This window comes from Carcharhinus amblyrhynchos, chromosome 26 (assembly GCF_965287045.1).
Source record: "Carcharhinus amblyrhynchos chromosome 26, sCarAmb.v2.hapA, whole genome shotgun sequence".
Lineage (NCBI taxonomy): Eukaryota > Metazoa > Chordata > Chondrichthyes > Carcharhiniformes > Carcharhinidae > Carcharhinus > Carcharhinus amblyrhynchos.
In genome coordinates, this window is record NC_137349.1 from 31,899,356 (window position 1) to 31,924,356 (window position 25,001).

At 43.3% G+C, this 25,001-nt stretch overlaps 1 protein-coding gene across 1 annotated transcript in view; it reads left to right on the forward strand.

The window, feature by feature from the left end:
- sema6bb (sema domain, transmembrane domain (TM), and cytoplasmic domain, (semaphorin) 6Bb) overlaps positions 1 to 18,395 on the forward strand; it is a 588,988-nt gene extending 570,593 nt beyond the window's left edge. Inside the window, exons 17-18 of the mRNA XM_080212572.1 lie at positions 5,296 to 5,354; positions 15,466 to 18,395. Of these exons, the coding sequence (XP_080068698.1) occupies positions 5,296 to 5,354; positions 15,466 to 16,475 (1,069 nt within the window). The 3' untranslated portion in view covers positions 16,476 to 18,395. The remainder of the gene's footprint in view (positions 1 to 5,295; positions 5,355 to 15,465) is intronic.
- The last annotated feature ends 6,606 nt before the right edge of the window (positions 18,396 to 25,001 follow it).

Here is a 25,001-nt window from a genome sequence, read left to right on the forward strand (position 1 = left end):
TCATTGACACAAGAGCATAACTCATACAGCAGTGGGATAATTGTTGGGGACCAGATCAGAAACTCTAAGGTATATTATGAAGTTAGCCTGGACCCCAACTTTTGCATTTGATTTGGGATTATCATAGGGGATTTTGCTCCAGGTATGATATAATTGACCCACTAGGAAGCCTTTATCAAAACAAACTTTATTTAAGAGCACGGTTAGAATATAACAAAAAGAATTAGCATAACTTTTACCAATCAGATTACTTAAACATGACAAAGTATAATTCTTAACAGCTAGCTATCGCTGTTGTTCCAATTTAATGCAATATCCCCACAGGCATACACCCTTCTTCAAAATGAGATAGCACTGAAACAAGTGTGCTCACATGGTGCTAGATTTCCAGTCTTTTAACACTTCTGGACAGAGAACTGTTTCCCAAGAAGGATATATCCTAAAACAACAGAACTTCAAAGAGGTAAACCTGGTCTATGGCAGTTCCCAGTCTCCTGACTTCAGAGTGGGGAAAAGAGAGGCACTGCCCTCTCTCAAATTAAAGCAGCATCTAAACAGCAACTAAGCTTAAATTCTAAGTGTAAGCCTAGCTCCACCCAGTCATGTGATCCTCCTGTAAATCAACCCAACCAAGCCCTATTCTGCAAAACTCCAGGGAGATCTCAAAAATGATACTACATTAGTCCAGATTGAAACTAACATTGTGGTAATTAAGATCAATTATGCTGCTGCAGTAATAATACAATATGCCAGTCACAGACAAACCAGAATTGATAATAACTAAAACAGATCCTACACAACAAACATGACTAAAATAAATTTCTTAAAGGCACAGTATTGTCACATAATGTTGTACAAATACTTACCAGATCCGTGTGAAAATAATTTATCTGCTATAAGAGCAAAGGCTGTTTAAAAATGGGTGGAGGGAGAAACTGCGCTAATGTTTCAGATTAATGGCCTTTCATCAGCACTGAGAAAAGGAAAGAGATATACACCAGAAACCTCCGACCTTGTCCGCAGTTGGGATTCTCCGGTGCCGCTGCAGTGAATGGAGTCTTGGCTGGGCGCCAAATTGGCCATTCTCGCTGGCGGCAGGTAGAATTGGACAAAATTGCAGAATCCCGCCATAATAGGTTTTAAAAGAGGGCAAAAGACCGGGAGAGATTAAATAACAGAAGAGTTGGTGGTGTAAAGGCAGTAGGAATGAAGCAAGTAAAGAAGCAAAAGATATGCCTGGAGGAGGTGTGAGTGGTAAGATTGTGGAACAGCTGCAGTCCAAAAGCAAATAAAAAAGGAAGAAAAACTAAAAAGGGGCAAAGGAAAGAGAAACTTTGAATTTAGCATACCCTACTCGCCGCTCACGGTTATTGGTCCTTGAAGCTGCAGAACCGCACCCAAGCTAATAAAAAACGGGGGTGTACATAACAGTACCCAAAAGGTGCCCCAATCTGAAAAATATAAATGTGAAAGCAGAAACACCCCCGCAAAACATTGGTGGCTGAACAGGGACAAACTCAACAGGGAATCCCACCGTTTGGGGACCCCTGTTGAATTCCCCACCCCCTCCGGCTTTCCTGCCCACCGGAAACATGGACAGGAAATCCCCCCATCCCCATCTTTCAATTTGTCATTTTACAATCTTCCAGATTCAACAGTGAGTTCCGCAAATTCAGTTTGCAATCTCTGCTGCCATTTTCCTTTATCTTCGCTGGTTTGGGTCTGCCCCTTCTGTTTTTCTCTTTACTTTTGCTTTCAAATAGCAACTGGTCATAATTCTGCGTTCACACCTCCTCTGGGCACTTCCCTTGTTTCTTTACCAGTCTCATTACCGGTCCCTTTGACCTTGTACCTTGAGCTCTTTAGTCATTTAATCTGTTCTGCCTAAAATTTAGTTTATTTATTAGTGCCACAAGTAGGCTTACATTAACACTGCAATGAGGTTACTGTGAAAACCCCCTAGTTGGAGAATCCCAGCTGCGGACAAGGTCGGAGGTTTCTGGTGGACATCTCTTACCTTTTCTCAGTGCTGATGAAAAGACATTAATCTGAAATATTAGCGCCGTTTCTCCCTCCACCCTCTTTTAAAACAGCCTTTGCTCTTATAGCGGAGAAATTATTTTCACATGGCTCTGATAAATATTTGTACACCATTGTGTGACAGTACTCCGGCGCCTGTTCGGGTACACTGAGGGAGAATCTAGCATGGCCAATGCACCTAACCAGCACGTCTTTCACATGTGGGAGGAAATCGGAGCACCCAGGGGAAACCCACGCAGACACTGGGAGAACGTGCACACTCCGCACAGACAGTGGCCCAAGCCGGGAGTCAAACCTGGATCCCTGGTGCAGTGAGGCAGCAGTGCTAACCACTGTACCACCATTCCACCTTTCACTCAATCACAGACCATTCCTTTTATTCTCTCCCCTTCCCCCCAACCCTTCTTCCACTTACTTAAAGCTTATCGCCTATCAGATATTGCCCAGTTCTGGTGAAAGGTCATCAGGCAGAATCTTTGTTAACGCCGTTCTTCTCTCCACAGTATTTCCTCCTGAGTATTTTCCTCATTTCTATTTTTATCTCAGATTTGGAGAAATCCAATGAATCCAAGTGTGTGGAACTGCTTAAAAACAAACACTCCTTCATAATTTTGTTCAGAACAACTGCTGTTACTGCAACTACATAAAAGTTTCGATCAACCAAATCTCCAAAATATCAATAATAGAAACGAAAAGCGCTTGATTGCTCTTGGTCCTGGGTTTGATTCCTGGCTCGGGTCACTGTCTGTGTGGAGTTTGCACATTCTCCTCGTGTCTGCATGGGTTTCCTCCGGGTACTCCAGTTTCCTCCCACAGTCCAAAGATATGCGGGTTAGGTTGATTGGCCACGCTAAGAAATTGCCCCTTAGTGTCCAGGGAAGCGTAGGTTAGAGGGATTAGTGGGTATAATATATGTAGGGATATGGGAGCAGGGCCTGGGTGGGATTGTGTTCGGTGCAGACTCGATGGGCCGAAGGGCCTCTTTCTGCACTGTAGCGTTCTATGATTCTATCTTCTGCAAATAAACATTGAGCCATTGACAAAACTAGAACATAAGAACATAATAAGAACATAAGAAATAGGAGCAGGAGTAGGCCATCTAGCCCTTCGAGCCTGCCCCGCCATTCAATAAGATCATGGCTGATCTGAAGTGGCTCAGTTCCACCTTCCCACCCTCTCCCCATAACCCTTAATCCCCTTGCCTATCAAAAACCTATCAACCCGCTTCTTAAATATATTTAGCGAGGCAGCCTCCACCACTTCAATGGGCAGAGAATTCCAGAGATTCACCACCCTTTGAGTGATCTAAGAAAAAGCTTGCAAAGCTGTGATTCAGGCAATATTTTCCCTCCTGTGTGCCTGTGTCAACAAAGTCAAAGTTTTTATGAAAGCCTGGGCTCTCCACAAGCTTGTTACTGTTCCTTTAAAAAAATTAGTCGATTGACGTTTTTAACCGGGCTATAGTTGCAAGTTTGTTTTGTTACTATAAGATTCACTGGATCTGTACAGAACATATGCTGGGTGAATAAACATGGAGGTTCCATAGGACTGGGTGCGGTGAATGAGTGGAGCATGGAGGGTGTGAGGAGTAAGAGCTTAGGGCCCTGACATTTTATAAAATAAGTGGTACAAAGTTCCAGACAACTGAGGCAGGCCTTCCACGTGTCCCACCCCAGCACTCGGCAGCCCCCCTAGCTGTCATTGATCCATGTTCAAAGGGCAACAGGCCTGACTTCATTCCACACTCAAACCTCTGTGCCAAAAAAAAAATCCTCCCCCGGAAGAAAACCACACCATTCAGGGCATATTTCCCTGAGGTGAGCATGGGTAATTTGCTAACTCCCGCTACGCGACCCAGGAGGTAAAATCTGGCCACACATTTTTATTTGGAAATAGGAACTGCCCCCACCCCCACTCCCACAACCACTCCCCACCCCCACCCCCACCCCCATCTTCTCTGGTTCCTTCTCTTTCCTCCAGAGTCATAGAGGTTTACGGCATGGAAGCTGACCCTTCAGCCCAACTTGTCCATGCTGCCCTTTTTTTTAAACCCTTAAGCTAGTTCCAATTGCCAGCGTTTGGCCCATATCCCTCTATACCCATCTTACCCATGTAACTGTCTAAAGGCTTCTTAAAAGACAAAATTGTACCCGCCTTTACTACTACCTCTGGCAGCTTGTTCCAGACACTCACCACCCTCTTGTGTAAAATAATTGCCCCTCTGGACCATGATGATTTCAGCCAGGTTAATGAGGTTGGCTTGCTAGAGTATGAACAAATCCCTAAGTTAATTTGAGTTAGTTTATTTGGTTGGTATTGAAAATAAATACCTGATGAGTCCTAATTGATGGTTAAATCAGGGAACCTCATCCTCACTATTTAAAGCAAGTATGTCGGTCTCCCAGTCTGCATTCTGCAAGGGGCAACTGGAGAGCTGGCTTTGTACAGATGTATGGTGTAAATAAAGTAACTTGGTGATGGGACTTTTGCCTCCGTGACATTATTACATGGACCCTTTTGTATCTCGTCCCTCTCACCTTAAACCTATGCCCTCTAGTTTTAGCCTCCCCTACATTTGGGAAAAGATATTGACTATCTAGCTGACCTGTGCCCCTCATTATTTTATAGACCTCTATAAGATCACCCCTCAGCCTCTGATAGTCCAGAGAAGAAAGTCCTAGTCTATCCAGCCTCTCCTTATAACTCAAACAATCAAGCCCCAGTAGAATCCTAGTAAATTTTTTCTGCACTCTTTCTAGTTTAATGATATCCTTTCTATAATAGGGTGACCAGAACTGTACACAGTATTCCAAGTGTGGCCTTACCAATGTCTTACACAGCTTCAACAAGATGTCCCAACTCCTGTATACTGATATCTCAGTCAAATGGACACTCTTTGTGAGTGAGCCTTAACACTGATGTTGAATTAGGGCAGGGTCAAGCAGGCTGTGATGCCTCCTCCATAATTGACCAAATTCCCAACTGTTGGCTCCCAGGTTAATGCTGGAAGAATGGCAAGGTACCAGAAGATGTTCAGGGAGCCAAGTTGGGATCAGGAGGAAGCAGCACAAAACTTATTATATTCTTTATCAAAACTTATTATTGCCTGGATTATTGTAAACTTTCATATATTTTCCCTTCATGTTTTCAACCTAAATTGGAATTAATTTTCAAAACGTCAATAGAGGAGGGGTTGGATTATTGTTACACAAATGGACATAAACTGTTCAATGCTCTTCTTTGTTTACCCTGCAGTGTTCCATTTGAACAAGATGTGGAACATGGAAATACAACGCACTTGGGCGACTGCGAAGGTGAGGTTGCACTGGACATTGGCACAACTTTAAATTGAATCACATCCCCCCCCTGACATCACAGTGGGTTTTGAGTCCGAGCTGTGTTGGTTCATAAAATGGGGAAACCACATTGCTAAAAATGGCCCCGTGGTACGAAATCCAAGCAAGGGGATTTCGCTCACCTCAACCTTTAGAAAATGCCAACCTGCCATCTCACCAAATATTGAAGTTCAGGACTGCTGACGTGCTTATAAAACAGATATATTTGCCACAGCTCTGCAAATCCCTCATTCCAGATTTTTTTTTGAGGCGGGTAGGTCTCTAGCCTGGGGTTTGGTTAACTGGGGAGGCACTGTTGCCCTTGTATTGGCAGGGTCGACCTTTGAAGTTCCGGGCAGACAGACACAAGATGGCAACATGGTAGCACAGTGATTAGTAGCGTTGCCTCACAGTGCCAGGGACCAGGATTTGTAGAATCTACAGTGCAGAAGGAGGCCATTTGGCCTATCGAATCTACATCAACAATTCCACCCAGGTCCTGTCTTATCTCCATCACCCCACATATTTACCCTCCTAATCCCCCTGATATTAAGGGGCAGTTTATCATGGCCAATCAACCTAACTCGCACATATTTGAACTGTGGGAGGAAACCGGAGCACCCAGAGGAAACCCACACAGACATGGAGAGAATGTGCAAACTCTACACCCAAGGCTTGAATTGAACCCAAATCCCTGTGAGGCTGCAGTGCTAACCACTGTCCCACTGTGCCACCCCAAATTCCGAATTCAATTCTGGCCTCGGGTGACTGTGTGAAGTTTGCACATTCTCCCTGTGTCTGCATTGGGTTTCCTCCAGGTGCTCCAGTTTCCTTCCACAGCCCTAAAGATGTACGGGTTAGGAGGATTGGCCATGCTAAATTGCCCCGTAGTGTCAAGGGGGATTAGCAGGGGATAGGGCCTCGGTGGGATTGTTGTCAGTGCAGGCTCGATGGGCTGAATGGCCTCCTCCTACACTGTAGGGATTCTATTAAAAGAAAGTGTTCCATTTACTGGCTAAGCCACTCTTTATGTTGCCAAATACAAATTTCACCCAAATAAAATGTTTTGAACAAGCTTTTATTACACTGTAAAAAATACATAGAAAATTTATCTTTTCATGAATTTCTGATAAATGAATCCAGTGTGAATGAAACAACTTTTTTGATCATTGGAATTGTCATAGAAGTTTACTGCATAGAAACAGGTCTTTCAGCCCAAATTGTCCATACTGCCCCCTTTTTTTAACCCCTCAGCTAGTCCCAATTACCCACATTTGGCCCATATCCCTCTATACCCGTGTAACTGTTGAAATGCTTTTTAAAAGACAACATTATAACCGCCTCTACTACTACCTCTGGCAGCTTGTTTCAAACACTCACCACCCACTGTGTGGAAAAAATTGTCCCTCTGGACCCTTTTATATCTCTCCTCTCTCACCTTAAATCTATGCCTTAGAATCTTAGCTTTAGACTCCCCTACCTTTGGGAAAAGATATTGATTCTCGAATTTAATGTTCCCGTGGAAGCAGACTAATCTTTTACAAAGTGTGAGAAACCCTGATGCAATATAAGTGAGACATGACAGGTGTGTGTAATACTAACTTGTGCCAACCCAGGAGATTAAGTTGAAGGAGAAATTTAATGAATATTTATGTATTTTTATGAATTTCTGCACTGTGCAGTTAAAAAAACAATTCATTTGGAAGTTTCATACATATATAAAATAATATTTTAAATGGTATCTAAAAATAATTGGATTTATTCTTCAGTGCTTGTCACCCTATTTCACTGTTGATAAAAATTGGGACTTGTTTTTGATTTTTACTTTCAATTTATTAGAGTAGAGTTTCTTTAAATAAAACCATTTCCAATTTTAATTCCTCATTTCGAGGCAGGTTTTTACAAACTGTTGGAAACAGTCAGTATTTCGGGCAATAGCTGTACAGAGGGAAAGAGAAATAGCACCTCCAGTCAACAACATTGTACTAGAACCTCGGGCCAGATCTTCCATATTTAATAATGGGGGGACGAAAGCCAGATGCTCCCATTCCTAACAGATACAATCTGGGGGATGATGCACACAGGAGGGAAACCGAAACTCAGCAGGGCTATTTGAACCTGGTGCTTAGTTCCAGCAGACCCCATTTTCGCTGTTGCCTTAACTCGCAGTGTGAGAATCAAGAATTGACGGCGTGGATGTTTAATGCCCTGGAAGGGTGGATAAGATAGGGATGACAGTCAGGACCTGAAGCTTCTTTGAAATGTCCTGCCCTTTAATAAAGAAACAGCCTGCATCTGTCAGCGGGACTTTAAAAAAAAATCACTGCTGGACTTCTTTCAAAGATAGCTATAGGTGTGGACAAAAGTAGCATCTGTGGGCATGCAGTTTTAATGGAGTTCTTTGTTGACCTTTCCCCAACTTTATTGTGTCATTGTGAATGCTTGGCTGACTTTCAAAAGCTACAATTGCAAGGGGTTCTGAGTTCACAGTTTGAATAATAATTTAAAGAGCTATTAATGAAGAAACTGTCTTTGTTGTCAGGCTTGAAGTGAAGTTTGCGTTTTTTTTTAAGACATCAATGTTTTAGGAGGATTTAGAAGCTTTGAATTGATTTTATGAATCAGTGTTATTTTTCACTATCAAGGATATGTAAACTGTATTAGATTATTAGAAGTTTATTTTTTCATCTTCACGTGACTCCTGACATCTGCCCACTCTGGATAAAGGGTGAGTAATTATCGAGGCAGTATGGAAGATATGACGGGCCGTGAGGGCTGGAAGGGGCATGAGGGGGGAGGGTTGGAGGCCTAACAACTTCGAAAACAACTGAGGTGAAGGCAGTAGATGGCGTTAAGATGCTCTAATTGAATGGTGTTACAGATTCAAAGGGCTGGCTGGTCTAATGTCATCCCAGAGATCTTACTGCAATATGAGTCAGTGCATTCAGGCGAGGAAGAGATTGAAAGGAAAATAAACTGGTTCCATTGCTCAATAATTCATGTACCTGCTACTTTACTTGATGTAAAGTAATTAAAAAAAGAAATCCACTATAGCCAGCAGGGAAAGAGCTAATTAAACTTCTGTTAATGAAAAGTTAGGCTTAAACAATTGTTAGCTTAAAAATTAAATCAATATAGCCCTAGAAAATTTTTTAAAAATCAATATTTTTTGCCAGATTAATGGAAGGGCTGCAGAACATTAATGCAAACAATCTGTTAAGTAATATTCACCCCATAGGGCAACACAATAATCTATTAATTAATTTATGTAATACAGATAGATGTGTGAGAATAGAAGGAGGACTTTAAGATAAAGGCAAAATGTAACATGTAAAACGATCACTCCTTGTCCTTCTCAACCTATCGGCAGCCTTGACATGGTGGACAACCAATCATCTTCCAGTGCCTCTTTACCCAATGTCCAATTGAATAGGACTGCCCTTGAGTCTTATCTAGCTAGTTGTGAATGAACTGATGCGTTTACTTCCTACTCCCAGCTAGTATCCTGCAGAGATTTATCTTTGAACCACTTTCCTGTGTCTCACTTACATCCTGCCCCTCAGTGTCGTCATCTGAAAGTAGTAAAAAGTCTGACAACACCAGGTTTTAGTCCAACCGATTTATTGAAGATTCTGTGCAGTGAAGAAGTCTTGTTCGAACCTGTGCATGAAGATGTTGGCATATTGAGGTGCAAATTTGGTCCCCATGGCTGTTCCATGTGTCTGGATGAAAAACTGGTTGTTGAAGGTGAAGACATTGTGGTCCAGGATAAAGTGGATGAGTTGTAAAATTGCATCTAGAAACTGGCAGTTGTCAGCATTGAGTACTGAGGCAGTCGCAGCAATGCCATCGTTGTGGGGGATGTTGGTGTAGAGCGCCGAGACATCCATTGTGACGAGGAGTGTCCCTGGTTCAACTGCTCCATGTGTGCTGAGTTTCTGTAGGAAGTCTGTAGTGTCGCGACAAAAGCTGGGGGATCTTTGTACAATGGGTTTCAGGATGCCCTCGACGTAGCCGGAGAGGTTCTCACACAGAGTCCCATTGCCCGATACGATGGGACGGCCAGGTGTGTTTGCCTTGTGTATCTTTGGGAGGCAGTAGAGACCCCCAATGCGGGGAGTACGTGGAATGAGAGCACGGAGGGTGCTCTGAAGGTCCGGATCAAAGGTCTTGATCAGAGTGTTGAGTTGACGAGTGTGTTCTTTGGTCGGATCTGCGGGTAACTGTCTGTAGTGTTCCTCATTGTTTAGTTGTCGGTACACTTCTTTACAGTAATCCGTTCTGTTCAGTATGACGATGGCCCCTCCTTTGTCTGCTGGTTTGATGACAATGTTGCGGTTGGTCTTGAGAGCGTGGATGGCATTGCATTGTGCTTGGGTGATGTTCGGGGCTGTCTTGTGAGTGCGGCTGATGAATCTGGTGTTAACGCACCTCCTGATGGTTTGGACATACAAGTCCAGTCGAGGGCAGCAGCCTTCCGGAGGAGTCCAATTGGATTCCTTCCTCTTAGGATGTTGCACTGTGGATCTCTCTGTTGGCTGTTCTGGTTCATCGGCTGTCTCATTGTGTTCGCTGCTGGCCTCTTGGGGTTTGTGGAAAAACTCCCGCTGCCTAAATAGTCAGTATAAATCGGTTGGACTAAAACCTGGTGTTGTCAGACTTTTTACTGTGTTTACCCCAGTCCAACACCAGCACATCCACGTCATCTGAAAGGACAGGGTCAGTTTTGACATGCACACTGATAACACTCGTTTCTACCTCACCCCCACCTCTCTTGACTCGTCCACTCTTTCTAAAATATCAGGTTGCTTATCCAACATCCAATCCTCGATGGGTAGAAATTTCCTCAAACTAAACATGGGGAAGATTGAGGCTGATGTCACTGCCATAAACTCCATTCCAGAGGCAAAAACTCCTTCCCTCTTCCTGGAAACTGTACTCAATCTAACCCACACATCTTTGGAGTGTGGGAGGAAACCAGAGCACCCGCAGGAAACTCACGCAGACACAGGAGAACATGCAAACTCCACACAGACAGTCACCCAAGGCTGGAATCAAAGTAACCACTGCCCCAAATGGTCTAACTTTCTATAGACATGACGGTCTGGGTGGGATTGTGGTCAGTGTAGACTAAATGGGCCTGAATGGCCTCCTTCTGCACTGTAGGATTCTATAATTCAATGATTTTGCCCCTTCCAGAATAATTTCAAAACATAGTGGGGCCCCAGACATGTTGGGCAATGGCAACATTGGTGAAATGGTCCCTGTTCACATCTTGAGCTCTGATTAAACATCCAGGGGAAAAGATGTAACTTCTGACATATTGACCAGTGTCCAGCTGTACTTCTGGGGAACTAAGAAAGATATACATCCTTATACCCTTCTGTACTACGTTCGGTGTTATTGGAGATTGATTTCTCTCTGCATGGTCAGCTCTGTGCCTGGTTATCACTTATGGAGAGTCCCTATGAATTGTTTCTATAGATTCTAGGATTGTTCCTGCAGACTGGAAGGTAGCAAATGTCACTCCACTACTTATGAAGGGAGGGAAAGCCAGAATAGGGAACTACAAAACTGTTACCCTTACCTTAGTAGTCAAGAAAATGGTAGAATTTATTATAAAAGATAAAAGATGGGGTAACATGGTGGCACAATGGTTAGCACTGCTACCTCACAGTGTCAGGGACCCAGGTTCAGTTCCCGGCTTGGATCACTGTCGGTGTGGAATCTGCACATTCTCTCCATGTCTGCGTGGGTTTCCTCCGGGTGCTCCAATTTCCTCCTGGTTCGGTGCATTAGCCATGCTAACTTCTCCCTCAGTGTACCCAAACAGACCCTGAGTGTGGTGACTAGGAGAATTTCATCGTAACTTCATTGCAGTGTTAATATAAGCCTACTTGTGACAATAATAAAACTTTAAACTTTAAATGGACATTTGATTTGGGATAGTCAATGTGGATTTAAGAAATGAGAAATTATATCTGATGAACCAGTTGGAATTTTTTGAGGATGTTACTAACAGAATTGATATGGGGGAGTCAGTGAATGTCACGTTCTTGGATTTTCAGGATACTTTTGGTAAAGTCCCCCACAAGTTGGTTAGCAAAATTAAAGCACATGGGACAGTAGGTCATATGGATAGATTGAGGATTGGCTAACAGATGGAAAACACAGAATAGGAATAAATGGGTCATATTCACATTGGCAGGCTGTGACTAGTGGAGTTACCATGAGGGTCAGTACTTGGGGTGCAGCTGTTCACAATATATATCAATGATTTGAACGTGGGGACCAAATGGAATATTTCCGAATTTGTGGATGATACAAAGTTAGATGAGAATGTGTATTGCGAGGAAGGTGCAAAATGGTTTCAGGAGAATTTGAACAGATTTAGTGAGTGAGCAAGAACGTAGCAGATGGAAGATAATGTGGAAAAATGTGAGGTAATCCACTTTGGTAGCAGGAACAGGTGTGCAGAGTATTTTTTAGGTGTAAGAGATTAGGAAGTGTAAATATACAGAGAGACCTGGATGTCAGTAAGTCCCTGTCAGCTAACTTGCAGGTGCAGCAGGCAATTAGAAAGGCTAATGATATGTTAGACTTTATTGCAAGAGGGTTTAAGTACTGGAGTATAAAGTCTTCCTTCAATTGTACAGAACCTTGGTTAGACTGTACTTGGAGTACTGTGCACAGTTTTGGTCCCCTTACCTTAGGAAGGACATTATTGTCATTGAGGGAGCACATCAGATTTGTTCCTGGGAAGGCTGGATTGTCCTATGAAGAGAGATTGGGGAATCTGGACCTGTATGCTGGAGAGTTTTGAAGAACGAGAGGCCACCTCATTGAAACCAACAAAATATTGAAGGCTTAAACAGGGTCGATGCTACTAAGATGTTTCCCCTGGCTGGGGAGTCCAGAACCAGGGCATACAATGTCAAAGTAAGAGGAAAGCCACTTAGGGCTGAGATGAGGAAAATGTGCAGCACAAGGGCACAGTGGTTAGCACTGCTGCCTCACAGTGCCAGGGACCTGGGTTCAATTCCGGCCTTGGGTGACTGCCTGTGTGGAGTTTGCACATTCTCCCCGCGTCTGCGTGGGTTTCCTCCGGATGCTTCAGTTTCCTCCCATTCTCCAAAGACGTGCAGGTTACGTTGATTGGCCATGTTAGATTGCCCCTTAATGTCAGGGGGATCACGAGAATAAATATATGGGGTTGCGGGGATAGGACTGTACCTGGGTGGAATTATTGTCGGTGCAGGCTTGATGGGCCAAATGACCTCCTTCTGACGATTATATGATTCTATAATTGTTTTACTCAAAGGTTGCGAATGTCTGGAACTCTATACCGCAGAGAGCTGTAGAAACTCAGTCATTGAGTGTGTTTAAAGTAGAGATTGACAGATTTCGAAATGCCAGTGATGTAAAAGGATATGGGGATAGTGTGGGAAGGCAATGAAGTGGATAATCAGCCATGATCATACGGAATAGCAGGCCCAGTGGGATGAATGGCCTACTCCTGATCCTATGTTCCCATGTTTCAAAATACCCTTTTTGACTGTCACAAGATCCCCAAAGAGGCTCAGCATTCCACATGATTGGTAATCATCACGCAGATGTATCTTCACACTGTTTCAAGGGTCCTCGCTCCCCTGATCACAATGATAATCTCATGAAACCAGAAGAAGTTTCAAGATTCCCTTAATGAGACGTTTCCTGCCAGGTTTTTGATAATCATAGGTCTTGCTACCTTTAGAATGTTTGCAAATAAATCTAACCCATACCTGACTTAGTATAATTACAGGCTTTTGATTACTTTATTGCCTATATCCCGCCTTAGGAATGCAGTACCTACAAGACAAAAGGCATTTTGTACTGATTTTAGTTTAAGTGCCTTTTTAGACTATTTTTCACTCCCTTTTCGCTGGTGTTCCCACGAGCTAGAAAACTCATCAGTGGCCAATGTGTTATAATTCTCGCATCCAAACAGGCAAAATTATAGTCATAATATTCAGTTGAAAACTGATCACATTGTCATTTCAGGCTTTTCAAGTCCATATCACAGAGCGAGGGAGGTGAACCTTCAATCAGAGTTCCCATTCCTGCGCATGGATCTCAGCACAGGCAGAAAACAGGATTGTGTTAGTCTGTGGCATCTTACATAGCAGTCAATACCTGCCAAGACTGACAGTCAGGAGTGAATCATAGAATCCCTACAGTGCAGAAGGAAGCCATTCTGCCCATCAAGTCTTCACCAACTCTCTGACAGAGCATCTTACCCAGGCCATGTTCCCATATTTACCCCTTGAATCCCCCTAAACTATATATCTTGGAACATGAAGGGGCAATTTAACATTGCCAATTCCATGTTATGCCTCCATACCAGCCTGTTTTGCTCCGTGCATTTAAGCCATTGGGATCTTCCAGTCTATGGGCTTTCGCATAGCTCGCGCACCCCACACTGGAGAAGCCACCACAGAGGATTGACTTTGGGGCAACTGGAAGATCCCATCACCAAATCCCTGTCCAGAAATTCCAGAAAATAAAACCAGTCAGGTAGATTTTGACTGGGCCGTACACTGTAACGGAGCAAATCTGCAGATGGGTTTTACATCTCTCCTGACATTATTTTTAATTCAGGGTGGCACAGTAGATTAGCACTGCTGTCCCACAGCGCCGGGAACCCGGATTCAATTCCTGGCTTGTGTCACACTCTGTGCAGAGTCTGCACGTTCTCCCCATGTCTGCGTGGGTTTCCTCCAGATGCTCCGGTTTCCTCCCACAGTCTGAAAAACGTGCTGGTTAGGTGCATTGGCCGAAGTAAATTTTCCCTCAGTGTACTCGAACAGGCGCCGGAATGTGGTGACTAGGGGATTTTCACAGTAACTTCATTGCAGTGTTAATGTAGGCCTACTTGTGACAGTAATAAGTAAACTTACATTTAATTCCAATGGAGTCAGAGCAAAACGAGCCATCGGATGTTTCATTTCAATCCTTGCTACCAACAAACAAATTGCCACTTCAGGGTTTGATTTGATTTGGTTTGATTTGATTTATTATTGTCACAGTGAAACAAAACATACTGTTCATAGAGATGGAAAGCAGAGAGTGCAGAATGTAGCGTTACAGTCATAGCTAGGGTATAGAGAAAGATCAACATAATGTGAGGTAGGCCCATTCAGAAGTCTGATGGCAGCAGGGAAGAAGCTGCCCTTGAATTGGTTGGTATGTGTCCTCAGACCTTTGTATTGTTTCTTGACGGAAGACGATGGAAGAGAGAATTTAAAGGGGTTGTGAACAAAGCCCAATCCATTGTGAGGGGTACTTAATTATGCTGGCTGCTTTTCCAAGGCAGCGGGAAGTGTAGACAGAGGCAATGGATGGGAGGCTGGTTTGAGCGATGGGTTGGGCTTCATTCGCAACCCTTTTAAATTAAACTGCAGGAAGGTGCAGTGGTACTTTTATGCTCATGCCCTGGCCACCCCAACTCCTGAATCACACCAGCCTCAGTTCAACAAGCAGAAAACCAAGTAAAGTTGTCCCTGTGTTTAGGCTGTTAAATGCACTGAGCAAAGCAGGCTGGTGTGGAGCCAGAGCAGATTTCCAGTCCCAGAGGAACTTGGTAAAGGTTTAATTTAAAAGGGTGTTTTTGGACAGGCAGATTTTTTACAGTGTGACCTACAGGCACTGATATTGAATTCCAAAAACCTGACAGATTAAAGGGGGTTAAGATTTGGGGAGGTGCAAAGTTGCACAGATCTGAGATCCTGGGAAAGAGTCGATTGGGATAAAGTGGATGATGATTTCAAGAGAATGGTGCAGAGGACAAGTTCTTACAGAGATGTATTATAACTGAAATGGAAAAAGTCAGAGCGATAGAGAAGGAGGTGGAGAGTGGCATCTAAAGAAAAATGAGCTGGTTACATCTGTGATGCATTTAACCTTGTCACTATGAGATGAAACAGAAAACTGTAGAATGGAATATAAATGAACGATAAAAATGCATTATGGTTGCTGAGGCCCAATTTCTTTGTGGGCCATTAAATGTCACGTTTACTGCTTCTCAATTTGTATAACCTTGTTCCCATCATAGGCCTGATACATGAGAGCTTTGTTGAGGAGCCCAATGGTCTGGTTTCCGTCAACCTCCTTGTGATATCAGCCATCGCTGCCTTTGTGATCGGAGCAGTTATCTCCGGCTTCAGCGTCTGTTGGTTCATTGGCCATCGGGACAAAAAGGACACAGCCCGCAGGAAAGACAAGGAAACCATCCTTTCTCACAGCGAGTCTGTAGTCAGCGTCACCAAACTGGGCGGCATGGTGGAGCGCCGCTCCAGAGGGCAGCCAGAAACCCTGCTCGCTCCGCTGATGCAGAACGGATGGTCGAAGAACTTGATCAAAACCAGCCAGCACCACCTTGACTCGACTGTTTTACCGACGCCGGAACAGACCCCATTGCAGCAGAAACGCAGCACAGGTCTCAGGAGCTGTGAGTGGGAGCAGAACGTGATCAATGCAAGTCTGAGAGATCAGCCGTGCGCGGGATCACCGATGATCCTCGTTGACTCCTCGCACCAAGCAATGTCCCATCACCTTGGCAACGTGCGGGTCATTCCGACTTCCCGCCATTCCTTTCATCGGGATCAGGAGCTGATGAGCGATGGTAAGGACGTCGTGGACAACTACCTTTCGCACAGTATGAGAGAACAACTTGAGAACCCCGGTTCTCACTATAGGTCATCCTTGGGCGGCAATGGAGGCAGCCATGCTTTTGTGGAGTATTCAGTCTCTCCGCACAGCAGCCCAAAAAGAAGGAGGGGTGCCTCAACGCCCATCATGCCACAGGACTACATTGGGGATGACCCAACATGTTCCACACAGTGGAATTACGAAAAGGCAAATGCACCCATTCCCTCACAACACGTGAGGAGTCAGACTTTTAACAGAGGGGAGAGCTCGGCGCCTCTGCAGAGAAAGGACCCAGTGCCTGTACATCACGTACACCTCCATCAACCAGTCCAGTCTGTCACCGGGCAACCTGACCTCGCAGGCTTTAAACCACCAAAAAAGTCAGGTGTTGAAAGGACACCTTTAACAAAATGAGACACCTTGTGCTTTCCTATCTCTTCATTAATCTTTGTGAGAACGTGGGACAAATATTTAAAAACAAAAGTAAAATACTGGAGGAAAAGGAACATGTGGAGACAACAGCACTCCTGAGGTAACAAAGGCCTGTCCTCAAAATTAAGGACGCGTTTCCTTTGCAAAAATAAAAATGACATGAGCTTCAGAAGGACAGAGTAGTTTAGGGGAGAGAACTTACTGAGGAATCTTACTAGATTTCTCTCGACTGCTAACTTTTCAGGAGCCGTGATAACAAAGGGAGAAAATTAGCCAGCAATTTTAATTAGCAAATTTTTCTTGCAATTTCTCACAGTAAGGTTTTTATTACCGGTGATTGAATAGAACAAACTGCAACAGCGCAAGATACTGACTGTGCAATTCAGAAAATCATTAGGTCTGTAATATGAGTTTATAAAGTTAATTTACTGTTATCGTTTACCGCTGCTGAAATTAATTCAGCATGATCTATTGTTTGGACAAGCTACATTGGGCTTAATTTCAGATTTATGCAGATTAAGTTGACGGCAACATATTATTTCAAGCATACATATTGCCCAGGCGTTCAGCATCATAGAACGACAAGTGTAGGAGACCATTTGGGCCACTATATCTGTACACGTTTTTTGAAAGAGTTAGTTCCATGCTCCTGTCCCTACCCCATTGTCCTCTCATTTTTTTTGCCCTTTGTTGCCTAATTTCCTTTTGGAAGTTACTGCTTCCCACCATCTTTTCAGGGAGCACATTCCAGTTCATCATAACTCACTGCATTTAAAACCAAACTTTTACCAATTACCGTAAATTTGTATCCTCTGCTTGTCCACCCACTGGGAATAGGATCCACTCATGTCAACACGTCATGATTTTGGACACCTCGATCATATTTCCACTTAAACCTCTCAACTCACAGAACAATTCCAGTTTCTCGAGACTTTCCATATTCTTGAAGTCCCACCTCCACAATCCCATTCCAGTAAATCTCTTCTTCATCTTCTCTGAGCCCTTTACAACCTTCCTGTAGCATAGTGCAGGTAGTGCACAGTTGCACAGTAGCACAGTGGTTAGCACTTCTGCTTCACAGCTCCAGGGACCTAGGTTCAATCGCCAGCTCGGGTCACTGTCTGTGTGAAGTTTGCACATTCTCCTCATATCTGAGTGGGTTTCCTCCCACAGTCCAAAGATGTGCGGGATAGGTTGATTGGCCATGCTAAAATTGCCCCTTAGTGTCCTAAGATGCTTAGGTTAGAGGGATTAGCGGGCAAAATATGTAGGGATATGTGGGTAAGGCCTGGGTGGGATTGTGGTCAGTGAAGACTCGATGGGCCGAAGGGCCTCTTTCTGCACTGTAGGGTTCTATGATTCTAATGCCCAGAATTGGCCACAATACCCCAGATGGGGATATAGACAGTATTTAACTAATATTTAGCAGATTGTCCTTGCTTTTGTACTTTTGGGAGGAGTTTTATCTAAAAAATAAGTGAGTTTCAGTCAGGCGGGGGGAAGGGGGGGTAGTAAAGACTTCAAAAACATCAGCTTTCCAATCGAAACCCACTTCCAAACTGCCCACTTCTGGCTCTCACTGAGATGGGAAGATGGACAGGATCCATGGTGGGGCTTCCAATTCATCCCAGCGATCTTTGAGGTCTTATCTCACCTTGCCTGTCCCTTCCCTCCCAAGCTGTGTCAATGACTTGCCACCCCCTCCCCTCCAAATGCTCTCCAAAATCTGCTACCCAACACCAAAGATCTCTGCCCACCACGTCTCAAAAACGGTCCCCATCCATGCCACTCCTGTGTTGGCGCCTCTAGCCTTCGCAAAATGGCTCCCCAAACGACCAGAAGCCAAGCTTGTCATTCAGGTTGGATTCCGGTGGGGCGGGGGGGGGGACCCAACTGGTGGCATCACGCACACACAATTTTGAAGTTTAACTGCTCAGTAATGGGGGGGATCTCCACTTGCATGTTCCCATCACCTTTCAGCAGGCCAGGTATGTTAAAAGAAAATTCCAGGCTTATGTCTCAGTTTCTAGACTCCTGAATATCTCTTTTACAGCCTCCTCACCTTGGCCTGCTACCTTTAAGGATTTGTGCAGACAAACACACCCACTGTCCCACATCCCCCCTCCCCCATCCCTGAGTTGACTATCTCTACACCCTTTTAAAATTGTATCAAGAGGGTAACAGATTCATATTTTCTTTCAACTTTGCTCCTTCTATCATTGTAGTTCCTGGCCATCAAGTAGAAAGGATAGATGATTAACCCAAATCTCTTTGATTTGTGGTAGGACATTTTAATTGTCCAAAGCCTAGACATGGACAAGTGACCATTCATAAGAAATAGGAGCAGGAGTAGGCCAACTAGCCCTTCGAGCCATTCCCGAGATTTCCCTTAAAATATCAATTAGAAGCATTTCCCCCATAATTCCTCTTCTGCTGAGGGCTATTTGGAGCCATAGGTTCCAGCAGTCCTCCTGTATCAGCAATTGAATACAGACAATTCAACCACGAAAAGCATGGCACAGTGGTTAGCACTGCAGCCTCACAGCGCCAGGGACCCCAGTTCAATTCTGTCCTTGGGTCACTGTCTATGTGGAGTTTGCATGTTCTCCCCGTGTCTGTGTGGGTTACCTCCGGGTCCTCCCAAAGTGCAAAGGTGTGAGGTTAGCTGGGTTGACCAAGATAAATGTGTGGACTTACGGGGATGGGCCAAGTCTGGGTAGAATGCTTTTCTACCACCCTATCCGCCTGTGACTCCACTTTTAAGGAGCTATGAACCTATACCCCTAGATCTCTTTGTTCTATAACTGTCCGGAATGCCCTACCATTAACTGAGTAGGTCCTGCCCTGATTCGATCTACCAAAATGCATCACCTCACATTTATCTAAATTAAACTCCATCTGCCATTCATCGACCCACTGGCTCAATTAATCAACAACCCATTGCAATCTTAAATAACCTTCTTCACTGTCCACTATGCTACCAATCTTGGTGTCATCTGCAAACTTATGAAACGTGCCTCCTAAATTCTCATCCAAATCATGGCATGACAAATGCTATCACATTATACCCACAATGTTAATTTAATTTGGATAATACCACCTTATGGGACACACAAATCTAAATTATATTTTCATGTAGCCTAATGAGAATAACACGCATCCACGAAAGTGTGAAAAGTGTTGAGTCGAGGGATGATGGGACATAAATATTAAACAATAACAGCAGCAGATTGTAGAGAAGCACCAGAAGAACCATTTATTATACTGTAACTTTGATGATAATTCCATTATCAGACATCAAATGTGCTCCTTATTTTATGATTCACTCTAATCTCATCCATCCTTAGATGCAGAAACAAGCTCGAAGCAAATTTATTTTGGTTCATCATCTAATCAGAAATGACAAAATTATAAAACTGACTTCGATTTTTTTTTAATCACTGCGCAGTTGTGTCTTATTGATTTTGCATTATAGAGAATTTACAACACAGCTACAGGCCCAGTGCAGTTGACTCCCGGCTGCTCTGCTGATGTTGTTGACGAGAAAGTGCCCTGTGCATGACTTTCAGACTGAAATCCAACATTTTTTAAAAAATCAAACCCTATATTTACATTGTTTATATTTTTTTGAACAAACAGGGACGTATTTTGAACAGTCTTTCCTTTCTCTTCAAGCGTGTCTATTCTTAGCCAGTCTTTACTCCTCAGGTAGTGGGATCGTACTTTAAGGGTCAACCAAAATTGAATATTTACTTGGTATTTATTCCGGTTTTACTTAATAGCTTGAACAGAAGAATATAGTGAACAAAGTTGTCTAAAGTTAGTAGCAGCTGGGTGGCTACAGCCCTTCAAAGTCAAAAGAAATGGAGAAACTGATAGGATCAAGATCAAAGAAAAGCATAGCTCATGAACAGGCCATTCAGCCCTTCAAGCTGGTGCTGATCATGATGCCCGAACTAAACTAAAAAAAACTTCTGCCCTTACTCAATCCGTATCCCTCTGTTCCCTCCATATTCATCCAGATGCTTCTCAAATGTTGCTAATGCGCCTACTTCGTTCCAGACATCCACCACTCTCTTTGTAGAAAAACTTTCTAAGAACATAAGAAATAGGAGCAGGAGTAGGCCATCTGGCCCTTCGAGCCTGCCCCGCCATTCAATAAGATCATGGCTGATCTGATTTCTCCACACATCTCCCTGAAACATTCCCCCTCTTACCTTGAACCTGCGCCCCTTTGTAATTGACACTTCCACCCTGGGAAAAAGCCTCTGACTATCTGTCCTGTTTATGCCTCTCATAATTTTGTAGACCTCTAGCAGCTTCTGTCTTTCCAGTGAAGACAATCCTTGTTTATTCAACCTCTCCTCATGGCCAATGCCCTCGAGACCAGGCAACATCCTGGTGAACCTTCTCTCCAAAGGAACCACATCCTTCTGGTAGTGTGGCGACCAGAACTACACACAATACTCCAAATGCGGCCTAACCAAGGCTTTACATAGTTTTGCTTGTCAAGATTAATTTGTTTGGCTCCAGTTTATGTTAATTTTGTTAAAAAAAAATTCAAAAGGGAGTGTTGACTACTCAATGATGAATGTGGGAAGGGTTTTGTTTTGTTGCAGCCTTTAAATTGCAATTCCATCAAAAACCCATACACACCTAATTACCAGCGGCTCCTGGAAAGCAGCAGCAAGAGTCCTGTGATAATTACTGTAGAAGATTGCAAGCACAAATTTTCATGGAAAAAAAATATCATTTTATAAAATTTTAGATAAAAGGTAAAATTTTAGAAGCACTGATAATTTTGATGGTGGTGTGACGATTGAATTTTGCAATGACCTGTGAAAGAGTTTCTCAGTATTCATGTATTTATGGACTGCACATAAACTATTGCTTCAGTTCGGGTGCACCTAGGAATTCCAGAGCACCGAGGTGACGGAGGGACAGTTACTACGAATCTCTTACTCAGTGTTGACACTTGAAATTCAGCAAAGCATAATAACGGGCGTGTGAAATGTTCAGATTACGCCCACTCAGAACTGTGAAAAACCCAGCCATATAATTAAGATTTTGTCCTTTTGCACTTGGGTTGTATCTGGAGGGAACAGTTTGAGCTGTACGACACTGGAGTGAAGCACTGGTGGTTACAGGTCAGTCACTGGTAGAGGCAGTGACAGAAACAGTACCAGCTGATGCATTAACGGAGTCGCGCAAGAAGCATATTGGCACAATATTAAAAATGCATTTGCGAAAAGTACCATTTTTCCTCTAGCACATTGTTAACAATCCCTCCAGTGACAACACTGCCTTGCTGCCTCTAGGGCATTCGGGCTATTTATTTTAAGGCCAATGTTACTCCTGCAAGTTGCAATGCGTTAATTTTCTACTGGGAAGCTCGAACAATCATACCCACAAAATGGTTGACGAATAAGTTTATAATGTTTCGACCCAATGGCCTTAGAACAAAGAGGACATAACATTAGTGGTGCTGAGTTAGTGCGTGGGTAAAATCTTCCCCTAATGGATGAGTGGCGTACCATCATCAGAATGGTAACATATATATGTGTGTGTATATATGTTTGTATATTGCCAGCAGGCTTTTCTATGAAGGATATGTCATTCTTCCTGATGCTTATTTATTTCCCATCCATTTCAATCAACATAGTTTCCTGTATTGGTGGCAAAAGTCTGCATCAGACTCAGTGTTTCTGCCTTATTCATGGTCTAAAAACTTGTCCGGAAGCCTAATATACTTAACAATAGAGGGGCTTGTGAATTAAAGCTAGCTGCAACCATGTGATTATTTTTGTAAAGAATTATTTGAACTTACTCTACGGCAGACATAGATAATCCACCTTACCACAACTTAAAGGAATAGTAGCTCCCTTTTGAGGTCAAAATTTAATTTGCTGTCGCGTTCCCCAAAATAAGTTAATTTTTGAACATTGATGGGCCTACTGAAGAATGCTTGAACCATGGCGAAGCCTGGTCCCAGATGAAGTTGACCATTAACGATCGTACAAAAGCATGTGTTGCTTCCTAGCCAGCTTAACTCATTCCATGCATTGCATGATGCTGTGCATGCCTTGCGTGGGGGTCTATGCAAAAATCTATTGACATGGGCTTAACTTTGGACATGGAATGTAGACATATCCCAAGCCAAAGTGATCAATCTGCCCCAAGCTGCCAAGCAGGACACTATGGGCACTGCTTCTGAGCTGGGCTTAGACTCAAAATCTAGATGCAAGACTTTGGGGGGGAGGGAGGGGGTGGGTGGAGCCAGCCTTTTTCTTGTACATAGTGCATCATTTACCTCCATCGCACTTGACAAAGATTAACATTCTGTGACAGATTTGTGATGGTCCTATTTAAACAACTGGGAGTTCAGTTCTGTCACTGACCATACCTTGCTTCAAACCCACTTGCTTAATTACAATTGTTAGTGCATGATGTGCAAAGGGGGAATAAATATAATTCGCCTCAAGGCTGCCAAACCCGTTTTCCTGGGCACCAATGGGATGGACTTTGCAACTGTTGCAAGACCTTATCAGACCGAGTGTACAATTGTTCTTGTTCATCGGTCTGCACGCGCTGTGCATCAGATCTGTTGAGAGAGAGCCCAGTCTGATGTCCAATATGCCAACACATTGGAATAAGCGATGAACCTTACCAGCAAATCTGAAAGGCACTGATAGTGGCAACTAATTTAGTTTTCAAAAGATGGGAAATGCTGCTAGCTTGAGAGCAAAGCCCATAACTGGAACATTTTGTGGGCTAACAAGACAAATAATAAACACACCTCCCCCTCTCTCCCCAAACAAATTGGGGTTTTTGAGGGACTTTTATCACTTGATTTCTGGCCATAGGTGATTCTGAGGGCAACCTGACATAATCCTTGCTTCCTGTTGAGGGAGTGTCGTACTATAGCCACTAGATGGAGTGTCATTCAGAAGCAAGGTGGTGCAATTTGGGGAAAAAAGAATGGGAAGGACCTTAATGCTAACTTCCTTTGAAGTGCCCCTCCTTGCCTCTGATCACGGAGTGGTAGTCGTGGTGGTTCTCAAAAAGCCCTCAGCTCGGAATATTCCAACTGAAGACGGATGGTATTGAGATCGTTGACGGAAGAAAAAAAAACTCCCAGTTCTAATGGGAAGCTCTGTGTTGCGCGTTTGTGTGAGTATGTTTGTGTGTCAGTGTGTTTCCTCTTTTTATAAAGGGACTGGAACAACACAATATATGCTCTTGTAGTGAAACCCTATCATAATGAAACTTCCCCCAGAAGGAAAAAACAGTAAAATGGGGAAATAAAAACATTGGTCCGAACTTGTCTTGTATACTTTAAAATGGAACACTAGTAAAAGGGGGAAATGAGAATACTGTTCTGAATTGGTCTTGTATACTTCAAAATGGAACACCAGTAAAATGGAGAAATAAGAATTCTGCCCTGAATTGGTCTTGTATACTCTAAAATGCAGCTCAAGTCAAACTGGAAAATAAGAATACTGATCCAAACTGCTTTTTTCTTCTGGGTGTAAATGATGAAAAACCTCTGTACTCCCTTTGTATCTGAGTCTCTACTCCTGGTATATCCACATCCTATTGTACTGTATACAAGAGGTAACTATAACAAAAAGGTTGCATTGTGTGCAATATACAAACTGAGAAACAAAATCTAAATGATATATTTGAAAATGCTGATACGTTTAGTTAAGGAATTAGAGCCCTTGCATGTGAGTCACTGATAGTATCATTACTGCACATTATTTGGATATTTGATGTTCTTATTTTCTGTTGTCGATCAAATTTGTACCAGCTTGGAAAACACAGATCACAATGCATCTGGGCGAAATGTACCACAAGGCAGAGCGCAGAAAGATCAGCCTAATAAAAATGTCTTCTTTGTTAACTGTCAGGATTCTGCAGTGTCAGTCTAGTTTCTAGTTGGCACATACCCACAACACAAAACTACCTCCTAATTGGGAACTAATTGACACTAAATTGGCAATCCAATACTAGGGAGCACATTACAAGTGGCTACTGAAGCCAAATCGATCACAATGTTAAAGAGGGAATTAGATAAGCAATTGAAAAAGAATCTTAACAAAATTGTGGAGAAAGCAAGGAAACAGGATTGGAATAGATCCCTCCATTGTGGAGTGAAGAAGCTTTGGGTAGGATGGTCTCTTGCTGTGTTGCTTTCTCCATGATAAGACCATAAGATATGGAGCAGAATTAGGCCATTTAGTCCATCGAATCTGCTCCGCCATTCAATCATGGCTGATAAGTTTCTCAACTCTATTCTCCCACTTTTTCACTGTGCCCTTTAATCTCTTTACCAATCAAGAACCTACCTGTCTCTGTCTTAAATACACTCGATGACCAGAGCCTTCTGTGGCAATGACTTCCATCGATTCACCATTCTCTGGCTGAAAAAATTCCTCATCTTGGTTCTAAAGGGTCATTCCATTTTTCTGAGGCTTAGATCCTAGTCTCTACTATTAATGGAAACAT